Source organism: Mycteria americana, chromosome 5 (assembly GCF_035582795.1).
Source record: "Mycteria americana isolate JAX WOST 10 ecotype Jacksonville Zoo and Gardens chromosome 5, USCA_MyAme_1.0, whole genome shotgun sequence".
Taxonomy (NCBI): domain Eukaryota; kingdom Metazoa; phylum Chordata; class Aves; order Ciconiiformes; family Ciconiidae; genus Mycteria; species Mycteria americana.
Window position 1 is genome coordinate 43,405,821 of NC_134369.1, and position 19,913 is coordinate 43,425,733.

At 34.2% G+C, this 19,913-nt stretch overlaps 1 protein-coding gene across 3 annotated transcripts in view; it reads right to left on the reverse strand.

Annotated features, from left to right (window-relative positions):
• STRN3 (striatin 3) overlaps positions 1–19,913 on the reverse strand; it is a 67,555-nt gene that overhangs the window by 17,040 nt on the left and 30,602 nt on the right. The window contains exons 7-10 of one of the 3 annotated variants that reach the window (XM_075503081.1): positions 19,067–19,208; positions 12,506–12,616; positions 7,636–7,776; positions 1,750–1,883 (exon numbers count right to left, since the gene is read on the reverse strand). In XM_075503081.1, the coding sequence (XP_075359196.1) occupies positions 1,750–1,883; positions 7,636–7,776; positions 12,506–12,616; positions 19,067–19,208 (528 nt within the window). The remainder of the gene's footprint in view (positions 1–1,749; positions 1,884–7,635; positions 7,777–12,505; positions 12,617–19,066; positions 19,209–19,913) is intronic. The other 2 variants (XM_075503082.1, XM_075503083.1) reach the window with 2 other exon arrangements.

A 19,913-nucleotide genomic window follows, 5' to 3' on the forward strand; every position in this document is an offset into this window, starting at 1 on the left:
GAATAATCAACTGACAAGTTCAGAAGCTTGATTTAAGATTCTAAACTGCTTTAAAATATATATTTTTCCTCATGCAAGTTCGCATTAAACGAAACTTCTCTTAATTCTTCAATGAAGATACAGACAGGAGCATTTAGAAGTTATTCAACCAAGTAAATACAGTACTACGCAAAACAAACCCCCAAACTATTCAACTTCATAATTCCCAGGGGAATTTACTACTAGTTAGGAGTAGAAGTTAGGCACATCCAGTCTGGATGTTTCAAATTTAAACGGCCTTAAAGCATTTGCAGTTGAAGCTTTTAAAAAAAACCACTTTTCTTTGAAGTCCACTTGTTCATAGATTTCATTGAAACTTTAAAAAAAAGAGTGATAATTTTCTAAACAATTGTACATGACCCTCAAGTCAGACACATTTTACATGTGATTACACAAGAGATTTAGCTAGACAGAAGGCAAAACCCTGAGAAAGTTAAGATGCAAAGAGCTGAAATTGAACTCTGATATTAAGTTACCGGATTTCCCAGAAGTGTTATGTCATTTGAAATGAAACAAACCTGAACATTAATCTTTACTGTGAACAGAAAATAGATCATACAAATTCAGAAAGTACTCCAAATATTTTAAAAAGCTCTTTCATTTATTTTTATACAGTCCAGTAATAGAAGGATGAATAATTAACATTTTCATTTGTTATTCAGGAAATAACACTATGTAACGTAACACCCTGCAATAATGGAGAAAAGTTAAGTATCAGCTCCTACTTCATTACCGCAATTAATAATCGTAACACCCTGCAATAATGGAGAAAAGTTAAGTATCAGCTCCTACTTCATTACCGCAATTAATAATCCTACCAGTTAGAAATACTGAAGGACAACTATGATCAAAAAAAGGTGTGTAGTCACACACAAGGCCCCGTAAAAAGCTATAAACCATTTATTTCTTCACTTTGCAGATTCTAAGATCTTAATAAAATCCCTAGTAATGGTTTCCAGTACAAACACCATGTATGAAAAGTTATGGAAACAAAGAGATAGGTACCTTACCAACAACAATAATTAAAAAAACCCAAACCAAGCCAAAAAACCCCCCAAAAAACAACGCCAAAACAACCACAACCCAAAACCACAAGACACTTTAAATACAATACAATACATGAGACTTACCTGAACACTTCCCTAACCAGCCATCAAATGTTACTAGCCAATGAAAAATTCATGTAACACTACTGGTAGTAGCTTAATGAATATGGTCAAAGGAATGTCATACCACTCTGGATTATAATAAAAATACACCCTAAAAGCTTACATCTGAAATATACTACTATACATATTCTATACTGTTAACTACATAAACACACAGGGGAGAGCAAAGAAGTTATTATCAATATTTGTGGTTTATGCCATATCTTCTCAATACTCCATATCAGTGTATAATTGCCATTTTTTTTCAAACAAATTCATGTTAAGACATCAACCTGTATTTTACGTCATAACACATTCCCTCAGTGACAAAATCTGAATTAAATTACCTCAGTAGAAAACAAACAAGTCATCTCACTTAATTTTGATTACCCAAATTACTTAGTCCATTCACAAGGTGCTCCCTCCTCCTCCCAAATAATAGTTTTTACTAATGAAACCTCTGTTCTCTGCATCTGTAATGTTCAGGGTGGGGGAGAGGGGACCCAACTACTGCTGATTAAATTAAACTATATAAAGAATTTTAAAATAAAATTGCACTTACATCATAACTATAGTCTGCATCATTTGTTACTGTCAAGTCTGCAAGGTCTCCAAGGCCCAGTACACTTAACAACACATCATCAGAACCCATAATAAATGACTTGCCTCCTCCAGGTGGAAACGTTATTGGCTCAGCTACAAAGAACAAAACAGTTTCTTTAAGTCTCAGTGTAATAATTCAAACTGATGAAAAACTGCATTATTCATCACTTAAAAGCAAAGCAGAGTTTAAAACTGAACTTGTATGTACTACATACTGCCCCAACTAAAAAAAAAAAAGAGCATGACGACACGCACACATGTGCAAACACACACATACATATTAAATAAACAATTCTTATATCATGCTTTGTCATTTGATTTCAACTTACTTTACGGAGGTGTTCAATACTACTGACAAGTGACTTGACTGACATTACTTTACATTGAAGTATCAAATGTATGTCCCAGGTCTCCAAATTCTCAGCTAAATATTTCATTCACTACACCATGCTATCTGCCTTCTATCCATTTGCAAATAAGTCTCTGTGCTTTATACTAGTCAAATATCTCTACTTGCATGTGTAAGGACTTCTTTACCTCTCAGCCTAAAGGCCTCCTGCAAAACATCTCTTCTACTTTGATTTTTTTCAGATTATTAAAAAATGAAAACATCTCTTATTCATAAATTCCCTCTCTTTCTCAGCATGATTTTGGATTCTAATTTAAAATACACTCAACTGATATTTATCTTAGCTAGCTGTGCCTTCCTCAAATTAAAATTTAACATTTCTGTTAATTATCATTTAGAATGAATACAAATTATATAGAACCATTCATTCTCAATTCACATCTGAAAAATAAAGTTTCAAATAGTCACCTGTATTCTTTACACTCTTCAACAATTCTGTGTATCTCCTACCCACCAATATCAATGTAGCAGTAAGGAATAGGAATAAAGGCTTACACGTTGTAATACCGTAGCATGTTTTAGAAGCTGCTTTTACTTATCACTATTCCCTTCCATGCAAAAATTGGGACACTTGTTAGGTAGAGTACTTAAACTTTAGCTATGTGTGAACTTATCTAAGTGCAAACTCCTGCAAAATATGTTAAATCTATTTGACATATTTAAAAATTAAACTTGCTTGACTGTTGGATTTCACCAATTTGGCAGAGTGTGTTATGGTCTCACTCTAATGCCACCCCTTGTTTCTAATCCTCTCAGAAAAACCTTGAAACTCAGAGAAAATGAAGTTTCTAGATCTGAAAAACATCCATATACTGTTTTTTGTCTTACAAAAATAGTTCCAAACAAGAGGACTAATAATCAACACATTCCTGTTTTGAACATGCATCTTTATTATTCTGTATCAGCACTACCTGAACGGTAACCTAGTTATGTTCCACTCCAGCTGAAGAAAAGTAACTAAGACCAGGTGTAAAGTTATAAATGTATGGCATCATTGCTATGGCTACACAAAGAGGAGCCAGCCCAGATACATCAAAAAAATAACTTCTCAAGAATAAAACAAGTTCTAATGCTTGAGAACTACCGTACTATTAAAAAATGTAATACTAGCACAGGCAACACAACTGTATGTGAGAATCTAAGAATATAATCTATGTAATATTAAAGACTGCTGTTCCTACAATTGCATAAAAAGAGCAAATAGTATTGTAACTATGCACAATTACCTCTTTTTAAAACATTCACAATCTATACAAAGGTCTTGACTCATCAGAATGCTACATTAAATTAACAGCCCAAAATAGCTTACCATGCGCTTACATGGATAAGCTTCCCATTAACATTTTACTAAAACTCTCAATTTGACAATCTATTCCAAACCACTCATATTTCAGAAAAGCCATATTCCTAGAAAACACCTAATTATTTTCCATGTTCCCACCTATTTTCCTTATTATTGGGTTTTGGGCTTTTTTTGGGGGGTGAGGGTGTATCCATGCTTATTAGCATGGATGGATACATGCTAATTATCCATGCTTATTAGATGAGATCAGAATTTCTAAGGATTGATTTCTCAGTGAAAGTGTCTGAGCTGAATATAAAAGGAGATACAAACAATACTTTATATGAAGCAAGAAATAAAATAACATCACAAAAAATTCTCTGGGTGAACCTAAATTGTGAAATCCTCAAATGAATAACAACTAGCCCCTCAATTACTTCAGAAACCAAGCTTTTCCTGGTTCTTTTCTGACAGAAAGAGAGTGGGAGGAAAAAAAAAAAAAAAGAAGATAAAGGCTACAAAAGAAAGAGAGGGGGTTTGGGGGGTTTGTTGTTGTTGTTTGGTTTTGTGGCTGTATTTCCCCCCCTCCTCCCTTTTCTTTTTATCTCCCACAGAAAGACTCCAATACTTTTATTTGGAATTTCCAAGACTGGCTTGCCTCTACTGTCTTGACAAGGTCTCAGCCTCCCAAATACAAGTATCCATTTACAAGTCAAACCTCCCAAGTCCTTATAGAACAGAGCTGCTGATCACTGGGGAAAGGAGGCAATATGCTCATTTTAAACTCAAGGACACTTCCCATCCCTGTTGTGATGCTGTGACTCCTATTTGATCTTTAAGACAGGCCTACAAGGTTTAAATAAGCCCCTGAACTTGTCATACTAATTCTTTGTGAAATTAATGTCATCTGTCCTTAACAGATCAACTTTCATATGCTTTATACTAAAAATGAAGCACTACCACAGAAAAACACTACCACATTTAGAGTCTATATTATAAACTTATCAAGCTTTATTTGCATCAGAGGTGAATATCCCTTTAAAGCTTCAAAATTAACGCTGTCTGAAATTTAGAAGCATATTTCTCAATACTAAAGTTGCCAATATGTATATGTTGTATAACTACATTGTAAATTATTTGCATATTTTATTATTGTAAAATAAGACATACTCAAAGATGTTTAAAAATGGTCGCAAGCTGTTTTTATAAAAATAAAAGGCAGAAAAGTAATATAATGAAAGATATGTGATGTTATCGCTACTAAAAATAAAGACTCACAACTCCACATACCAAAAACACTGCATCAATAGATATCTGCAGCTGAAAAAGTTAAATAAATTACTTATTGAATGCTTTTCATCTTTAAAAAAAATCCAAGTATATTTCTAACACACAGAGTATAATATTATCCTCCTAGCATAATATATATGTTTAACTGAGTTTGCAATCTATAAATATCAAGTAAAAATGAAAGTGATCATACAAGTTTCTTTGAAGGTGAAACTAGGTGAAAAAAAATGCAATTATTAAATATTTGCTTGGCCAATCTTAACCAGCACATCTTACCCTCAAGTTCTTGGCATCATACATAATTAAGTCAAAATCAAGTAGTAATATTTGTACACACTGAAGCTGCTCTAATCTCTAATCAAATATGTATGTTCATATTCTGCTGTTGTCTACTATACAACAGGGACATCTTAATCTTGTTTCCCAGAAAGTTAATACATGGTACACCAAAAGCAGCAGTTAATGCCCGAGCAATTAGCAATTAATAGCCCGAGCTATTTTTTTGTCAATCTATAGATTGACACCCCCACAATCTACAGATATTAGAGAAGAAAAACCACACATGAAGATAATAATTCTCTGTACAATACATTGAATGGAGAGTGAAGCTGCAGTTGATTTTGTTTCTGAAAGCCATGCAATCCAGTGAAATGGAAACCTCAATTTCTTATGACCAAAACTATAAAGTGTAATTACGGCATAACAATTTTCTCATCATATTTTACCAGGCACTTGAGAGTGGGGAAAAAAAAAAGACCTGAACCAAAAAACACACCTTTAGAGGTATAAAATATACATTCCCAGCCAATTAGAACCATAGTTTACTTTCCTCCCTGAACCCCCTCCTCCCCTCTAGAAAAAAAAAGAAAAAAGTGAGCTTAATAACACTTTGTTCTCTGTATGAAAACAAAATTATCAACCACTGTCTCAGAACTGTAACACTTCAGAGTGTAGCATAAACCTTACGTACACAAGAACATTATGGCTTGGTAACGTTCATCGGCATAGGCTAGTGTGTCCCAGCAAGAAAGCCTAAAGTTGTCTGCAAAAAACTTAGCTTTTAAAACACAGCTGAATAAATGATTGAGCAAAATCTGCATTTTATGATAATGAAGTACTTGGCCTTGTTAACAGAAGACAGACCTAGAAGGAATTAAAAAGCCAACACTAAGCTTGTTTGCTTGCAGCTTTGCACCATGCGGTACAGACAAAAACTCAAAAAGCCACATAGTATTCAGGATAGAATTTCTGATCAAACAGCAAAATTTACACTAATATTCAAGTTTAAAAGTTATGCAGAAACCACAATTAGCAGATACCATGGTAGAGATATTCATACTACTATTCTTAATGAATAAAGCCCAAACTACACTGATAAGCTGAAAACATATGACCACATTAAATAGCATGAAAATATAATTCTGAAAGCACAGTTTATTTGAAAATAGCGTGGACAATCTTTATTTGAAGTGTAGCACAGTGTTTGTGGTACAGGAACCAGGCAATAAAAATCAGTCCCTATCAAATTCATATTTAGCATCTATTTCTTCAGAAATATTGTTTTGTCCAATATTATTTTAGATGTAAAGTCTGTAAAAGAGAACAGCTATATGGCCTGTCCTTAACAATTAACATCTGTGTTCCTTTCCATAACATGTATGGCCTAAGAAAAATAGCCTAAGACAGACTGAGGGAACTGTAACTGTAGGGTCACATGCCCTTAATACCCTAACAAGGCTAAAAGGCAGCCTAAAGCATGTGAATACTAAATTTAAATACAACCTAAATGTATGTCCACAAGTTTTAGCAAGTAGAACTTCACCAGTAGGTTTTTCAATTGCACTCCACAGGTAAATTTGATACTGGTTCATCTTTAAGTCATAAATAAAAACAAAGATTAAAAGGAAGGCGGTAAAAGAGAAGGTGGGAAGACACACACTTTTGTAAAATAATTGTTTGGGAGAGCAACAAAAAGCCTCCCTGCAAAATTTCAGGTTTTCTGCTCGCCTGGTGACAGGCATTTGTGGGGGCAGGGGTGAAGGAAGAATAGGAGAACCAACCGATTTTCAGGATCGGTAATAACGCAAATGCTTCCCACTTCTGGTATAGCTGATACCATGCCAGGGCTTATGGGCAAAGATCATCATAAAGGAGCCAAATCTGAATTCAGCTGAGTATTTTGAATGAATATGTTCTGAGTAGAGGACAGAATTTACATAATGGTATTCTAATCTCAAAGTTAATACAAGGAAAATAACTCCTTTAAAACAAAGAACTTAAAACTGAATACAAGATTTTGGACTATTTAGATAATAGTTTGCCACTAGCTTCCATTGCCTAAAATAATCCTGAAATTGAAACCAATACTTTGTAAAGAAATAAATAGTGTCTTTGTACACTTGTGTACATAGACCAAGAGAATTTTAAAAAAGAGAATATTAAACTTGAGGAAAAGAGACAAATTAGTCTCATAACTTAAAAAAACACTTTTAAATTTCACTTTAAAATGCAAACTGTGTATCAAATGTTAATACTCACCTTTTTCTCCTCAATCAGAACACCCTATTTGTAAATGGTTTTGCTAACAGGGGGGGTCTGCAAACAGGGATTTAATAGTGAATAGTTTCAGAACACACTGCTGTACATGAAGTTGTTTAAAAATACTTATGAAATAATGGTGAGTTACGATAAGCCACAGGAACTCAAGCCATATTATCATAAAACCATTTGGGAAGAATTGCAAATAAAATAATAATGTGGCAATCTGCAATTGCATTAAGCTTTATAGAGGGGACAGTAAATTACAGCGTGTGCTTTCTAAAAGAAATCTCCTGAAATATAATAAGTAGCTGAATTTTTTGTACCTTCCTCTGCTCTTGCACCTTCATGATCAGTCATTCTAGAAGAGGGTGACCTAGATTGATTAATGATTCCTGAAGGGATGTGGGGTATCTCATCATCGCCCAGATCAGCTATCATGTCGTGAAGTTTTGTCCTGTTGACTCCTGTAAATTAACGTCAGCAGCAAAGATTCATTTGATTGCTACCGCTTCACTTGACTGAAGTCTAAAAATCCATTAAACTAATTAAACAAGAATAATTACTGATGGGACCTCCTTAAAATAAATACAATGCTTTGCTTTTGTCTTTGTATATTAATAAAATTGATCTTTTGGAAATCAAAAGGAGGAGTTAATACATCAAATCTGAAAACTACATGCAAACCGTTTTAATTCACTAAATCAAAGAATAACTCCTTTGTGTTCTGTAGATCTATTCTACAATTTCCTGTGGGAAAGAAAAAAAAAATCATCTTACAGCCCTACTGAGAAGTCAAGCCAAATATTAAAAGAACATTAACTATTAAACAAGATACATACGAATTAAACATTTGCTTATATTACACAACTTTAACTATACTGAACAATTTAACACTGAAAAACAGAGTGCAAATAAAAAATAAGCTTAATAATGAAGGAAAAAGTACAGGCAACTCATAATGGGGGTGCAACGAACAATTAACTTTCCCTGCTTTTGAATGGTATTTAAATTGTATAAAGTGTTTATTAAACACAAGAGCAAGAATGCTTCCACCACTGTATGAAACTGCAGATGTATATTAGCCTTATTATACAAGCATGCCTCTAGAAACAAAGCATACTGAATTATATGTACATTCATGATGTAGATGCTAGCAAACAAGAATAGTATGTTATAATTTAATTTTTTAAATTAATAAATTAATTCCTGCTTCCACCTTACATGTCAAAAAGTCAAGCTTCAATCATAAAGTGACATTTCAGTGACAAAATCTCTTTAAAGAAAATGATCCACAATGATGTAAAACATAACCAGCTTTTAATCAATAAAAGAGTCCTTCCTGGGACTGCAGGCAGCTATACTGTAGAACATTTAAAATAAAAACCCCACCACCTCACCCCCAAAGACTATTCTTTTAAACTTGCTAAAATATAAGTGTTTACTCCCTTTAAAAGGGCATATTAGAACTTTAATAATTTTCAAATATGTCCATTTTTTAGTAAAGTAAGCATTAGGAAACATTTTCTTATACTCTGAGGTGGCATGCACCACTTCTATTAAAAGGAAATTGAAATTAAAACAAGCCTTCGTTCTCAAAAAAGTAAAAGGTAAACACTATAATTATGGATGACTTACCAAAAGCAGAACTATTCATTTAAACAGTTAAAACACTAAAATGCACTCTTTTAAATAATATCTGATCGTTTCAATTTTTAGATCTTACTGACCAAAACCAGTTAAAACTGATGTGTTCAAAAAAAAGTATCCATCAATAATTGAATTCTCTGGAGATAATGGAGAATTCTCTGGAGAGAGGGATGACAATGAAAAACATGTCTGGAAGCAGAATCATCGCAAAAGTATACCACACATACCCCAAGAGGGATGCTATATAACTATTCGCATTAATACTTGCAAAACATTTTCATTTTGCCAAATAATACAGAACACCCTATACTTTTTTTTTGTGCTTCTGACATTTTTCTTTCTTTCTTTTACGGAACACTTAGTATTCCAATTAAATCTACAAAGGCTGCTACTCAGAAGTTGTTTGAGAATAAAAATGGCTTCCAAAAGTTTCCCTTATGCAACAGAACAGATTTCTTGAGTGGTTAAGCTTCATTTCACTCTCATGTAGAAGTGAGTCTAGAAACCTGCGATCTCAGCTAATGAAGTGAGTGTAAAATAATAAAAATAAGCAGTGTCTCTCTTGCACCAACGCTTTTTTTTCTCTAATAGCTACTAGACTGATAGTATTTCATTTCAAAGGTACAATAGTACAAATACAAAGGTACAAAAAAGAGTAATTATTACATTATGAAAACGTATATGCTGACAGAAGATGACATATATTAAGGTGTTCCACCCAAAAGAAAACATACAAATGCAGACTACAGAAGTATCAAAATAGACTCAAATCTACTTCTGTTTACTTATCTCTACATTCGGAATGAAAGTAACCATACCTGGGCCAGGGCTATGAAGACCCTGTTATGAAGACAATAAATGCAGATTATGGTAGTTACCAGATGCATACCCCAAAAAAGAACCTGTTAGAATGTCTGCCCCATTATGCTGTCCTCAAAGTATTGCAAGAGGTGATAGTCAATGCACATTTATTTGATCTTTATGATGATATATATAGTGCCATGCATATAAATACTGATACTGCTCAAAATAAATTCTCATAAAATTCCAGCAGTATGCTGAAAAGCAAAATAAGAGATGAATATTCAGAATGAAGTTCATGAATGATCAGACATGAGAAGCAGGAATAAAGGCGGCCTTCAACACTATTTTCAGTCTCAGAATGTTAAAAAAGCTGAGGAAAAAAGCCTATGAATCAAATAAACAGCTCTTTAACAAACCTGTCCAACCTAAAATGTGTATTTTTACTGTGTGTGGAGTTATCTCAATTAGCTCAGTGATTTAGAGGCCAATTTTCAATCAGAAACCACCATCACGAACATGATGCAAGCGCAGAATGCCACAAACCACCCTGTGAGACTATCTATATGAGCTCAGGGTTTCCCAAAGGAGAATTTAAACTTAAAATCCAAAAGTCTGAAGAGTGACTTACGTGACCTCACAGCATTGTGACACACAGTTGTCTCCTAAATATTCTCTTATGTGAACATAAGCAGGTTTCAAAATTACATTAGATGAAGAAAATACTCCTTTATGTTTTGATAGTGGAACACACTATTGCCAAAAGACAATATATGTCAAGTAATAATTGATGGCCAACATGTCACGCCATTCATGGTACAAAACTTAATGTTATACCTTTTGCAGCAACTGCAGGAAAGCTTTGATAATAATGTTGCAAAGTTAAATTTTGCAAGTAGACTTTTCAGATAGAATAATTACTATTTATTTTAAATGATGGTCACAACCAATTTAATCAGCAATGCAGATCATTAAAATGCCATTTTTTGACAAAGTAGTTATTTTTGATGGGTGAGAATTATGGTCCTCTTCTGGAAATTTTAAGATTTACAGATGGAAAACCAAAAAGATGATAGAAATTCTTGACTGCACAGCAGCCAAGGAAGCAACAAGTGCAGGAAAGAGAAATCCTTTCCAGACAAGCCAAAATAACGCCACTAAAACAAATTTGGAGGCCTGAGAAGAGTTTTTCATAAAATGTATAACAACACTAGAACAACACTACTTGTCCCTCTTCTACAGCTGTTTACCTTGCACAAGCTAGAAAGTAGAAACTAACCAGTGTGGTGGGTGTGGAAAGATTAGAATTGAAACAAAAGTACGGTTTCAAGAACTTTCTGTATGTGATAACCTAAAGGCACAATTTTTGAGAGAGAAATATAAAAATCCCCTAAATAATTACTGTCTTGTTTCCCCAGAATTCAAAACATTTGCTGTTCTTTTGCAGCCACTGTGCTTCCAAAAGTCCAAAATGTGAAGTTTAATGAGAAAATTTCAAATAAAAGAACTCCGTTTTAGTACTAAAAGGAAGTTTCTAACCCTACAAAATACTTCATGTGAATTGGGTGTCAACTGCTGATTTACACGTTAAGTGAGGATATCCATTAGCACCCAGATTACTACTGTAAGTTCTAATCAAACCGAAGACTACGTAAAAATCTTTACTTCCAAGATTTTATATTTGTATGTGTGTGTACATGCGACTCATGCAAAATTGCTGAAAAAACAACCAACATGCGCTAACTGAATTTTAATTTGTTAGATGTTACAAAGTAAATTCAAATCTTAATAATCACAGAATTCTTCATGAAGTGTTATATTTTTATATTATTTAATTTAGTTAGTACATTTTCACACAATTTTTCAAATCAAGGAAAAAATGCTTTTTACTAACTATCGCCAGAAACTGTTATAATATACTATATAGCTAGACAGATATAAAAATAGATAATATATGTATTTCAAAATAAAAACACTGCAATCAAGGGAGCTTCTCTAGAGTGACATTGATTTAATAACACTTTGTCCACTAAGAGCTTGGTATAGCTGATGGCCTAAGTTACAAAAGCCTTTTTACCAGGTAATTCAATATTGAAGTTTGGTTTAACTTATAGTTCAAATAGGTCAACTGGTCTGAAAACTCTTTAAGAGTAAAGAGGTGTCAACCAAAATATGGTAACTGCACAGAAAAGTGAAGGGCACCATAAAATAAAGATTATATCCTAAACAAAGCCACAAAAAAGTTTGTATTTTCATTACAGGTATTTTTTTATTCTCATTGCCTTCAATTGTAAGAATAATTACAAGCCCATAAATAGCAATTACAGCTTGATTCAAGCTCATGTTAAGAAACAAAAAACCCAACAAAAACCCCACCCACAACAGTACCATAGTATTATACTTTAAGAAGCAGATAAAGTTTAAATTTTTCAGAAAACCTCTCAAGAGTAGGAATATCCTCAAAATACCAGTTGTTCATTATTTTTACACTCACATTTCAAAGCATTTAACTCTCTTTACCTATTTAACCTTAAATTTTTGTTTTCAACATTTCTCATCTAGGAAATGGCTGTCAAGGTTTTGACATATCCACATTCAGCAGGTAGAAAGTTAAAGTTGGTTGCCCCCGTTACAGAAAATGATGCTTAATGAAAAAAACAGAAACAGAACTTGTGAGAAAAAAATGTCTTCTATATAGATAGGCAAAAAAAGCGTTGCATTACAAGATTCAGAATCTGCACTTACTCTTTACCCCTTTCTTCCCCTTTCGTTCCTTCTTGTACTGTTCCTTCAGTTTACTTATTAGCCCCTGGTCTACATCCCAAACCTCAGCAGTTGGGGACAGGTCATCTTTGTCTACATGCAGCATATTATTAAAAGAAAAAAAATCAGCAATTGGCAATGCAAGCTGTTGGCGATTTACTATCATAGCTGTATAAGAGCATTAATAAAAGTTCTTAATAAATCTTTACTTTAAAGGTGCAGTCTCAGTTTTAAGTTTACAAAATACTAAGTCTCATTTCATAGTTTTCTAAGGCACTGTATAATATCAGTTACATATTTGAAAATTGTATGTTAATTTGTTACTAAGGAGCAAACAAATTAAGCTTCATAAGTAACAGTTTATGTTAGATACTTCAAAATACACAAAAATTCATTGTTCAGAAACGATTACTGCATCTTTAGAAAGACAGTGTTAAGAAATTATTCAGCCAGTGTTGAATAAGCAAATAAAAGTATTCATGCTCTACCACTCATGAAAATGCAAGCTAAGTCAGTGCCAGTTTATTCATGAAGACCACCATGCATCCTCTCGCACTCATTCTACATGCACAAGAAAGAAACCTTGGTCCTACATATAACCAGAGAAACAAGTCTATAAATACAGCTTTTTACATAAAGATGAAGAAAAGTAATTCACATAGGTGAATAAATTGACATCCCACTGCATTCCAGCAACTAAATTATAATTAGCAGAAATACAACATTCCACAGTAGTTTCAGAAGACGTGTCTTCTGTTTGACAAATAGTGCAGAGTTAATTATTCTCCAAGAAAAGTCAAGTCTCCACTTTTCTAAACTATCTATCAAATATTTCTGGAAACAGAGAATTAGTAAAAGGATAAACTTGTTTCTAAGACAAGCTAAATGTAACATTTGCAGAAGGACTTCTGCTAAAAGGCAAGCAGGCAGCAACCAAACTTGGTTTGTGTACCAGTTAAGCTTATGCTCACAAATTCTTTAGACATAAAGTAATAAAACTAAGTTCCTCAGTTCCCAACTTCCAATCATACCTATGATAGCAGTGTTTTCATAAAACAGCAATTTTTGAAGTTATAACCATCACAGTCATAAAAGCGCACAAGAGGAGCCATACACAGCAGAGACAAAGAAACATGCATTTAGGATGCAAACCAGTAGAGTTATTCCAAGTACATCTTTCATGGCAAAACATGACAACAAATGAGAAGATATCCTAGGATATTGATGCATCTACCAAAAGGCCATCATTCAAATAGGGCCTCTTGATCAAAGAGGTGGAATATAGAAACGGCAAGGGCGGCAAAGGCATGAAACAGGAAGCATAACGGTAAAGTCCCGAGCTGTCCACAAAGAACTGTGGAGAGGGGAACGGAACAATGATATCCTACACCAAACTGCAGCTACAACTACCAAACTGCAAACACAAAGACCTCAATCTTTATGATTGCGGGGCCAAAACTTTGACAGAGAAGAATGGTGATTAGTCAGGAAATACAAGAGGCACAGAAAGATAAGTCAGAGGATATGCCCAACCAAAAGAGGAAGGAAATTCGGAAAAATAGCAAAAAAACCCCTAAAACCCAATGAAAGGATAGTTAGTCAGTTAAGAACAAAATAAAATAAAAAAAAAATCTAAAGCACCATTAATAAAAGGAAAATAATCAGCTAGGTTGCAGAATTGCAGAAAAGGATTTGGGAATTAAACTGAACCAGAAGCTGAACATACGTAACACTGTTGTTAAAAAAAAAAGCCACAAGAAAACTATCAGTCTGGTATGTTTTAAAAGGTGTGGTGTATTAAACCAGGAGTAGTCCACATAATTCAGCGATGGTGATGACAAAATTGAAGTAACATGTCCAGCCTATGTTCTACACTAGAAGTTTAGAAAATGTCTGTAGATTGCAAAACAAACAGGGCATTTAGATATCAAGACAAAGAATTTGAAGGAACTGGGCTCATTCAGTCAACAGAAAACAGGAAAAACGTAAGCCTGCAAACATAAATACTCAAGAACAATGCTACCAGCTGCTGAAACGTAGGTCGTAAATAGAAAACTAGATAAAGCACTAACTCTGATTAATCAGAGGCTGTGAAATGAATTTCAATGCAAATTTTTAGGAAAACCCAGCAGTGTTTCTCTCAGGTATGCCTAGATATACTTAGCTCTTTCAGATCAGAGCCATGTAACTAGAAGACCTCCATAATTCCCCCCTAGTAGTGAACTTCCTCAAATTGCTTGCAGCGTTTATAACCCACACTAAACTGACATCAGGACAGTGCAGAGGATCCAGGATGTCCACAAGCCAGTACCATTTAGTGGAGAAAGGTTTGTTGTTTTTGTTTTGTTTTGTTTGTTTTAAATTTAAAAGATGACCCAAGAGACTCTGAATTCCAGTCACACTCTGCCACACAGAATTCTGGGCACGGTCAGTCATTCTCTGACTCATGGTCCATCTGTAAACAGAACTTTTGTGTTTTATGGAGAGGAGAAATTCAGTGATGAACACATAGTTAGTCATCGAAATCATAAGCAGAATAAAAAGACTACATAATACATAATATCTGTAATATGTAACAATATGAAATAATATGTATTTATTCCTGTTTGCTTAAGCAAACAGAAGTTCTATATGCATCTTTTTCTTGATAATACCATATCACCACAAGGCATTTATAAATTTTTAATCTAAAAATGTGCATTCATTTTTGAATGTGCTGCATACTTTATTTATTTAACACTGTTTGAATTTGCTCATCTTTCACTATTTTGAAGACAAGCTGTTCCTAAGTAAAACATGTCGCATAATAGGACACTTCAAATCATAAGGAGCAATGGTTTTAAACTAAGGGAGGGCAGATTTAGACTGGATTTAAGAAAGAAATTTTTTACAATGAGGGTGGTGAGGCACTGGAACAGGTTGCCCAGAGAGGTAGTGGAGGCCCCATCCCTGGAAACATTCAAGGTCAGGTTGCATGGCGCTCTGAGCAACCTGATCTAGTTAAAGATGTCCCTGCTCTTGCAGGGGGGCTGGACTAGATGACCTGTAAAGGTCCCTGTCAATCCAAAGCATTCTATGATTCTATAATGTCTGAAAATTGTCGTTTGGATGAGGTCCTTAGGGACACGGTGTAGTGGTGGTCTTGGTAGTGTTAGGTTTACAGCTGGACATGATGATCTTAAAGGCGTTTTCCAACCTATACGATTCTGTGATTCTGTGAAAATAATTTAAGACTCAAAGTATATTAAATGAGGCACTTACAAAAAAAGGAATGTATTCATAAAAAGCCGTATTACAGGAAGGAAAAAAAAAAGCAACTCAAACTTCCACACTTGGTGGCTGGTTTGCAGAAGTCCCCAATAGCAAAAATGTAACTATCAAATTTGGCGATGAAATATTTTAGCATATCTGAAGTTAGACCTACAGATAATACTTTGACGATTAATCACAGAATTGTATAGGTTGGAAAAGACCTTTAAGATCATCAAGTCCAACCATAAACCTAACACTACCAAGACCACCACTACACCATGTCCCTAAGCACCTCATCCAAACGTCTTTTAAATACCTCCAGGGATGGTGACTCAACCACTTCCCTGGGCAGCCTGTTCCAATGCTTGACAACCCTTTCAGTGAAGAAAAATTTCCTAATATCCAGTCTAAACCTCCCCTGGTGCAACTTGAGGCCATTTCCTCTCGTCCTATCACTTGTTACCTGGGAGAAGAGACCGACCCCCACCTCTCTACAACCTCCTTTCAGGTAGTTGTAGAGAGCAATAAGGTCTCCCCTCAGCCTCCTTTTCTCCAGGCTAAACAACCCCAGTTCCCTCAGCCGCTCCTCATCAGACTTCTGCTCCAGACCCTTCACCAGCTTCGTTGCCCTTCTTTGGACACGTTCCAGCACCTCAATGTCTCTCTTGTAGTGAGGGGCCCACTTTTAAGTATTGAAAATAATAATAAAGCAAGAGTAGGCATTAGGTTTAGAGCCTAAACATCAGAAGTTTGGTTTCCAGATACTAAATAAAAGCGTTAAAAAGAAATACACATTTACACATTTACGTTTTTTCAGAGAGCCTAAATCTTTGCAAGACTAAGAAGTGATACAAGGACATCAACGACAGGAAAACTAAAACAGGAAGAAAAAAAGCTGAGAAGAAAACAGAACAGAGCAACTATTTACATTACAAAGAAAAATATCAATTATACCTGAAATATTAAAGTTTATGGTTGATGCAATTGTTTAGAAAGTAATGGCAAGTATTCATTTAAATGAAGTTGCCTATCAAAAATAAATAAATAAATGGACAGACCTGGATATTTCAAGTAATAACAGTTTCACAGAGTTCAAAATAACATGACAGGCTAAAAAAAATTGGTTTAGGCGATATAGTATTTTATTTTAGAAGGTATTTAAGTGGGACAATATTTGAAATGTTACTTTTGATAGGTAATAAAGAAGCATTGACTTCAAATATTTCAAATTTACACACTGATCTTTAAAAAAGTGACACTTCACCTCAAGACCTGATAGACTGTATCCTTAAACATCCATTTAAGGAAAGAACAGCTGTACTAAAATCAGTGACATACTATGAAAAAAGCATTGCTATTACAGTTGGAAGTATGTCTCCTGACTTAAATAGTAAATTAGTACAAAATATACAACAAACTTATGGATATTGTCTTCACATGGCAAAACTCAGAACACTCACTTTTTAAGATGAAAGTAGGTTTATGTTTATTTCCTCCACCCCACCTCCTTGCCTCAGACAGGAGCATTTTGGTAACAATGGAATTACTGCAGTTAAACCAGTTGTCACAAAAAAGTGGTCACAAGTGAGTAAAAACTCCCAAAATGCTCTGCCTCACTTTTGCTATGGCTTCACTTCAACTGTAATAAAAGATACCAAACTGTTCTCTGAAAAGCGTGGTGGGTCAATTTGATTTTTGAAATAGATTTTTAAGTTTTATTGTATTTTATTTTTAAGTTTGGGACAGCAACTGAACTGCTCGAAAACAAGTTTGAAAACATTTAACTGGCAAAGTCAGCACTGCAAATAAATCAGAATCCCCCCATTCTGGGTAACTACCTGAGAAGACGACAGAGATATAACACACTGGAAAGTAATCTTGGAAAGCAATGACTTGGAATTTCAATGGACAAGCTAGATAAGTAAGTTTCAGCAATCTGCTGTGAAAAAATGGATAAATCTTTGACTGCACGGATCTTATCAAGCTATCTTTCCTTCTGTATACAATAGTGGTAAGACTGATGCTAGAACCAGAACTTTCTGCATCACTATACATTTGAAGGGATGCTGCAAACAAAGTCAAAACCTTGGCTTCAGGGCCTATGAGATGTCTTTTACAAAGAGATTTGCCTAAATAAAAAGATGATCAAGAAACTAATCAAATAACATCGCCTTCAAAGGGGAACACCACCAAGCAACTAAAATGCTTCTAAAAATATATAGGTATTACCAAAACTAAAGGTAACAGTTTGTCCAGCTCCATCTTCCAACTAGAAATAAGACTGAGTTTTAAAAATAAAGGTGACTAACCCTTTGATACTAATTTCCAGGAAGGAATGCTTTCTAATCCTTGGTACCTTCAAAATCAAGACTGGATGATTTTCCTGGAAGATATGCCAGTATTTTGATTTCTGTGGATCTTTATATTCTGTTTGCTCACCAAGGTGTTTATCTGAGTATAACAGATTCATTGTCTCAATGACACAAAATGGTCAAGCAAGATGATCTAGTAGCACTTTTTGGCCTTAAAATGAAAGACTTACAGTATGCAACCACAAAATTGCTTGTACCACAGTTCAGAAACTAAGATGGTTAATTTCCCGTTTCAAGGCAGATGTGAATTACTTGGTTCATTATTCTTTTTCCTACCCAAATTCTCTCCCTCTTTCAATTTCTTCTTTTGAAACATGTAGGATCCAGGAGTTTGACTTAGCATATTTTTTTTCACATCAAATTAGTCATCTACTCTAAAATTAAAATAAGTAAAAAAAAAAAGTTGGGCCAGTAAAAAAAGTATTTTTTGATTCTACTAATGCAAGCCACATTAGCAATAACATGTAAAATATCAGCCAGAAAACCTAAATATACTAATTGTCTATTTTTACAAGTACACCAAAGATATTAATTTAATTTGAGCACAAAAAGTTTAAAGCTCCTCATCAGAAACAAACAGGAAAAAAAAAAATCTGATTTGAAAGCAAATTTAATTCAAGTATAAAAGCATTGAGAATCCTAGCCTTTCTTATTCAAAAAAGAAAATATTATCCTCTTTTAGTTTTGGAATCAAAACCAAAACCCGAAACAAATGTAACTATAATTATATTTGTGGCAACTACAACAGCATATATAGATATGAGAAAGTTTCTGCATCCAATACACTATTATCTAAGCATCAGCATTGCATCATCACAATCATCCACACATCCACACCATCTTAGCAGGTATTGCAACTCTTATGTACTATCATGAACAAGTATTCCTTTATTTCTAAATGCTTTTGTTAGTATCTTACCCCACTCTGTTCCATCTCCTGAACTTCGAGCTTCTCCAGCTCCCTCACCGTCTTCAGCTGTCACTAAAAAATCAAATTCTTTCAAAGCTTCTTCAGTATCAGGGTCATCTGTAAGGTCAGCAGCTAAACCTTCATTACCAATCTGCAAGCAGATAAACATTTTTCTGCATTTGAATCATGAACAGTTTTTTCTACTCAAATATTTAGGTTAGAAGTGATATAGATTACTCTCACTGAGTACATGGTTGCAGGGGAAAACATTTTTCAACATGAAAAGCAGAAAAAGACACTTAGATATAGTCAGATCTAGAGCTGCTTATAAAAAAAAAAAAAAAGGAGCAAGCAGCGCAGTCTAGTGATCATTAGGAAATAAAAAGAATCCTGACACTAGGTTTAGCAACAAAAACAGTCCCATACATCCCAGTCTTCATTTTTTATTTAAAACACATCAATTGGAAAATTTTGTTGATTTTCTTGCAATATCAATAGCTCTGCAGAGAAGCTTTACAAACCAACTGTGTTTTCTACTGGTCCAGAAGCCTTTTTTCCCTTTTGCTTTCCAGTTCTATTTCAGTGTTAAGCATAAGCTTGGAAAATATGGTATTTTCAGAAAAGTGTCTTTCTACTAGTTCTACCACACCTTCACCTTAAACAAAACAAACAAACCCCCTACCGAGGCATCAGTGAAAAATCTTCTTTCATTCTACAGCCAAAGAAAATTTCCACATGGGGTTATGCTATGTTTCTATGACTTGCACAATATTCTTAAACTTTTGCAGAAAGAGACAATTTTTACAAAGATAACTATAAATGATCCTTCTACTTTCTATAAAAAACAAGCTTTGTC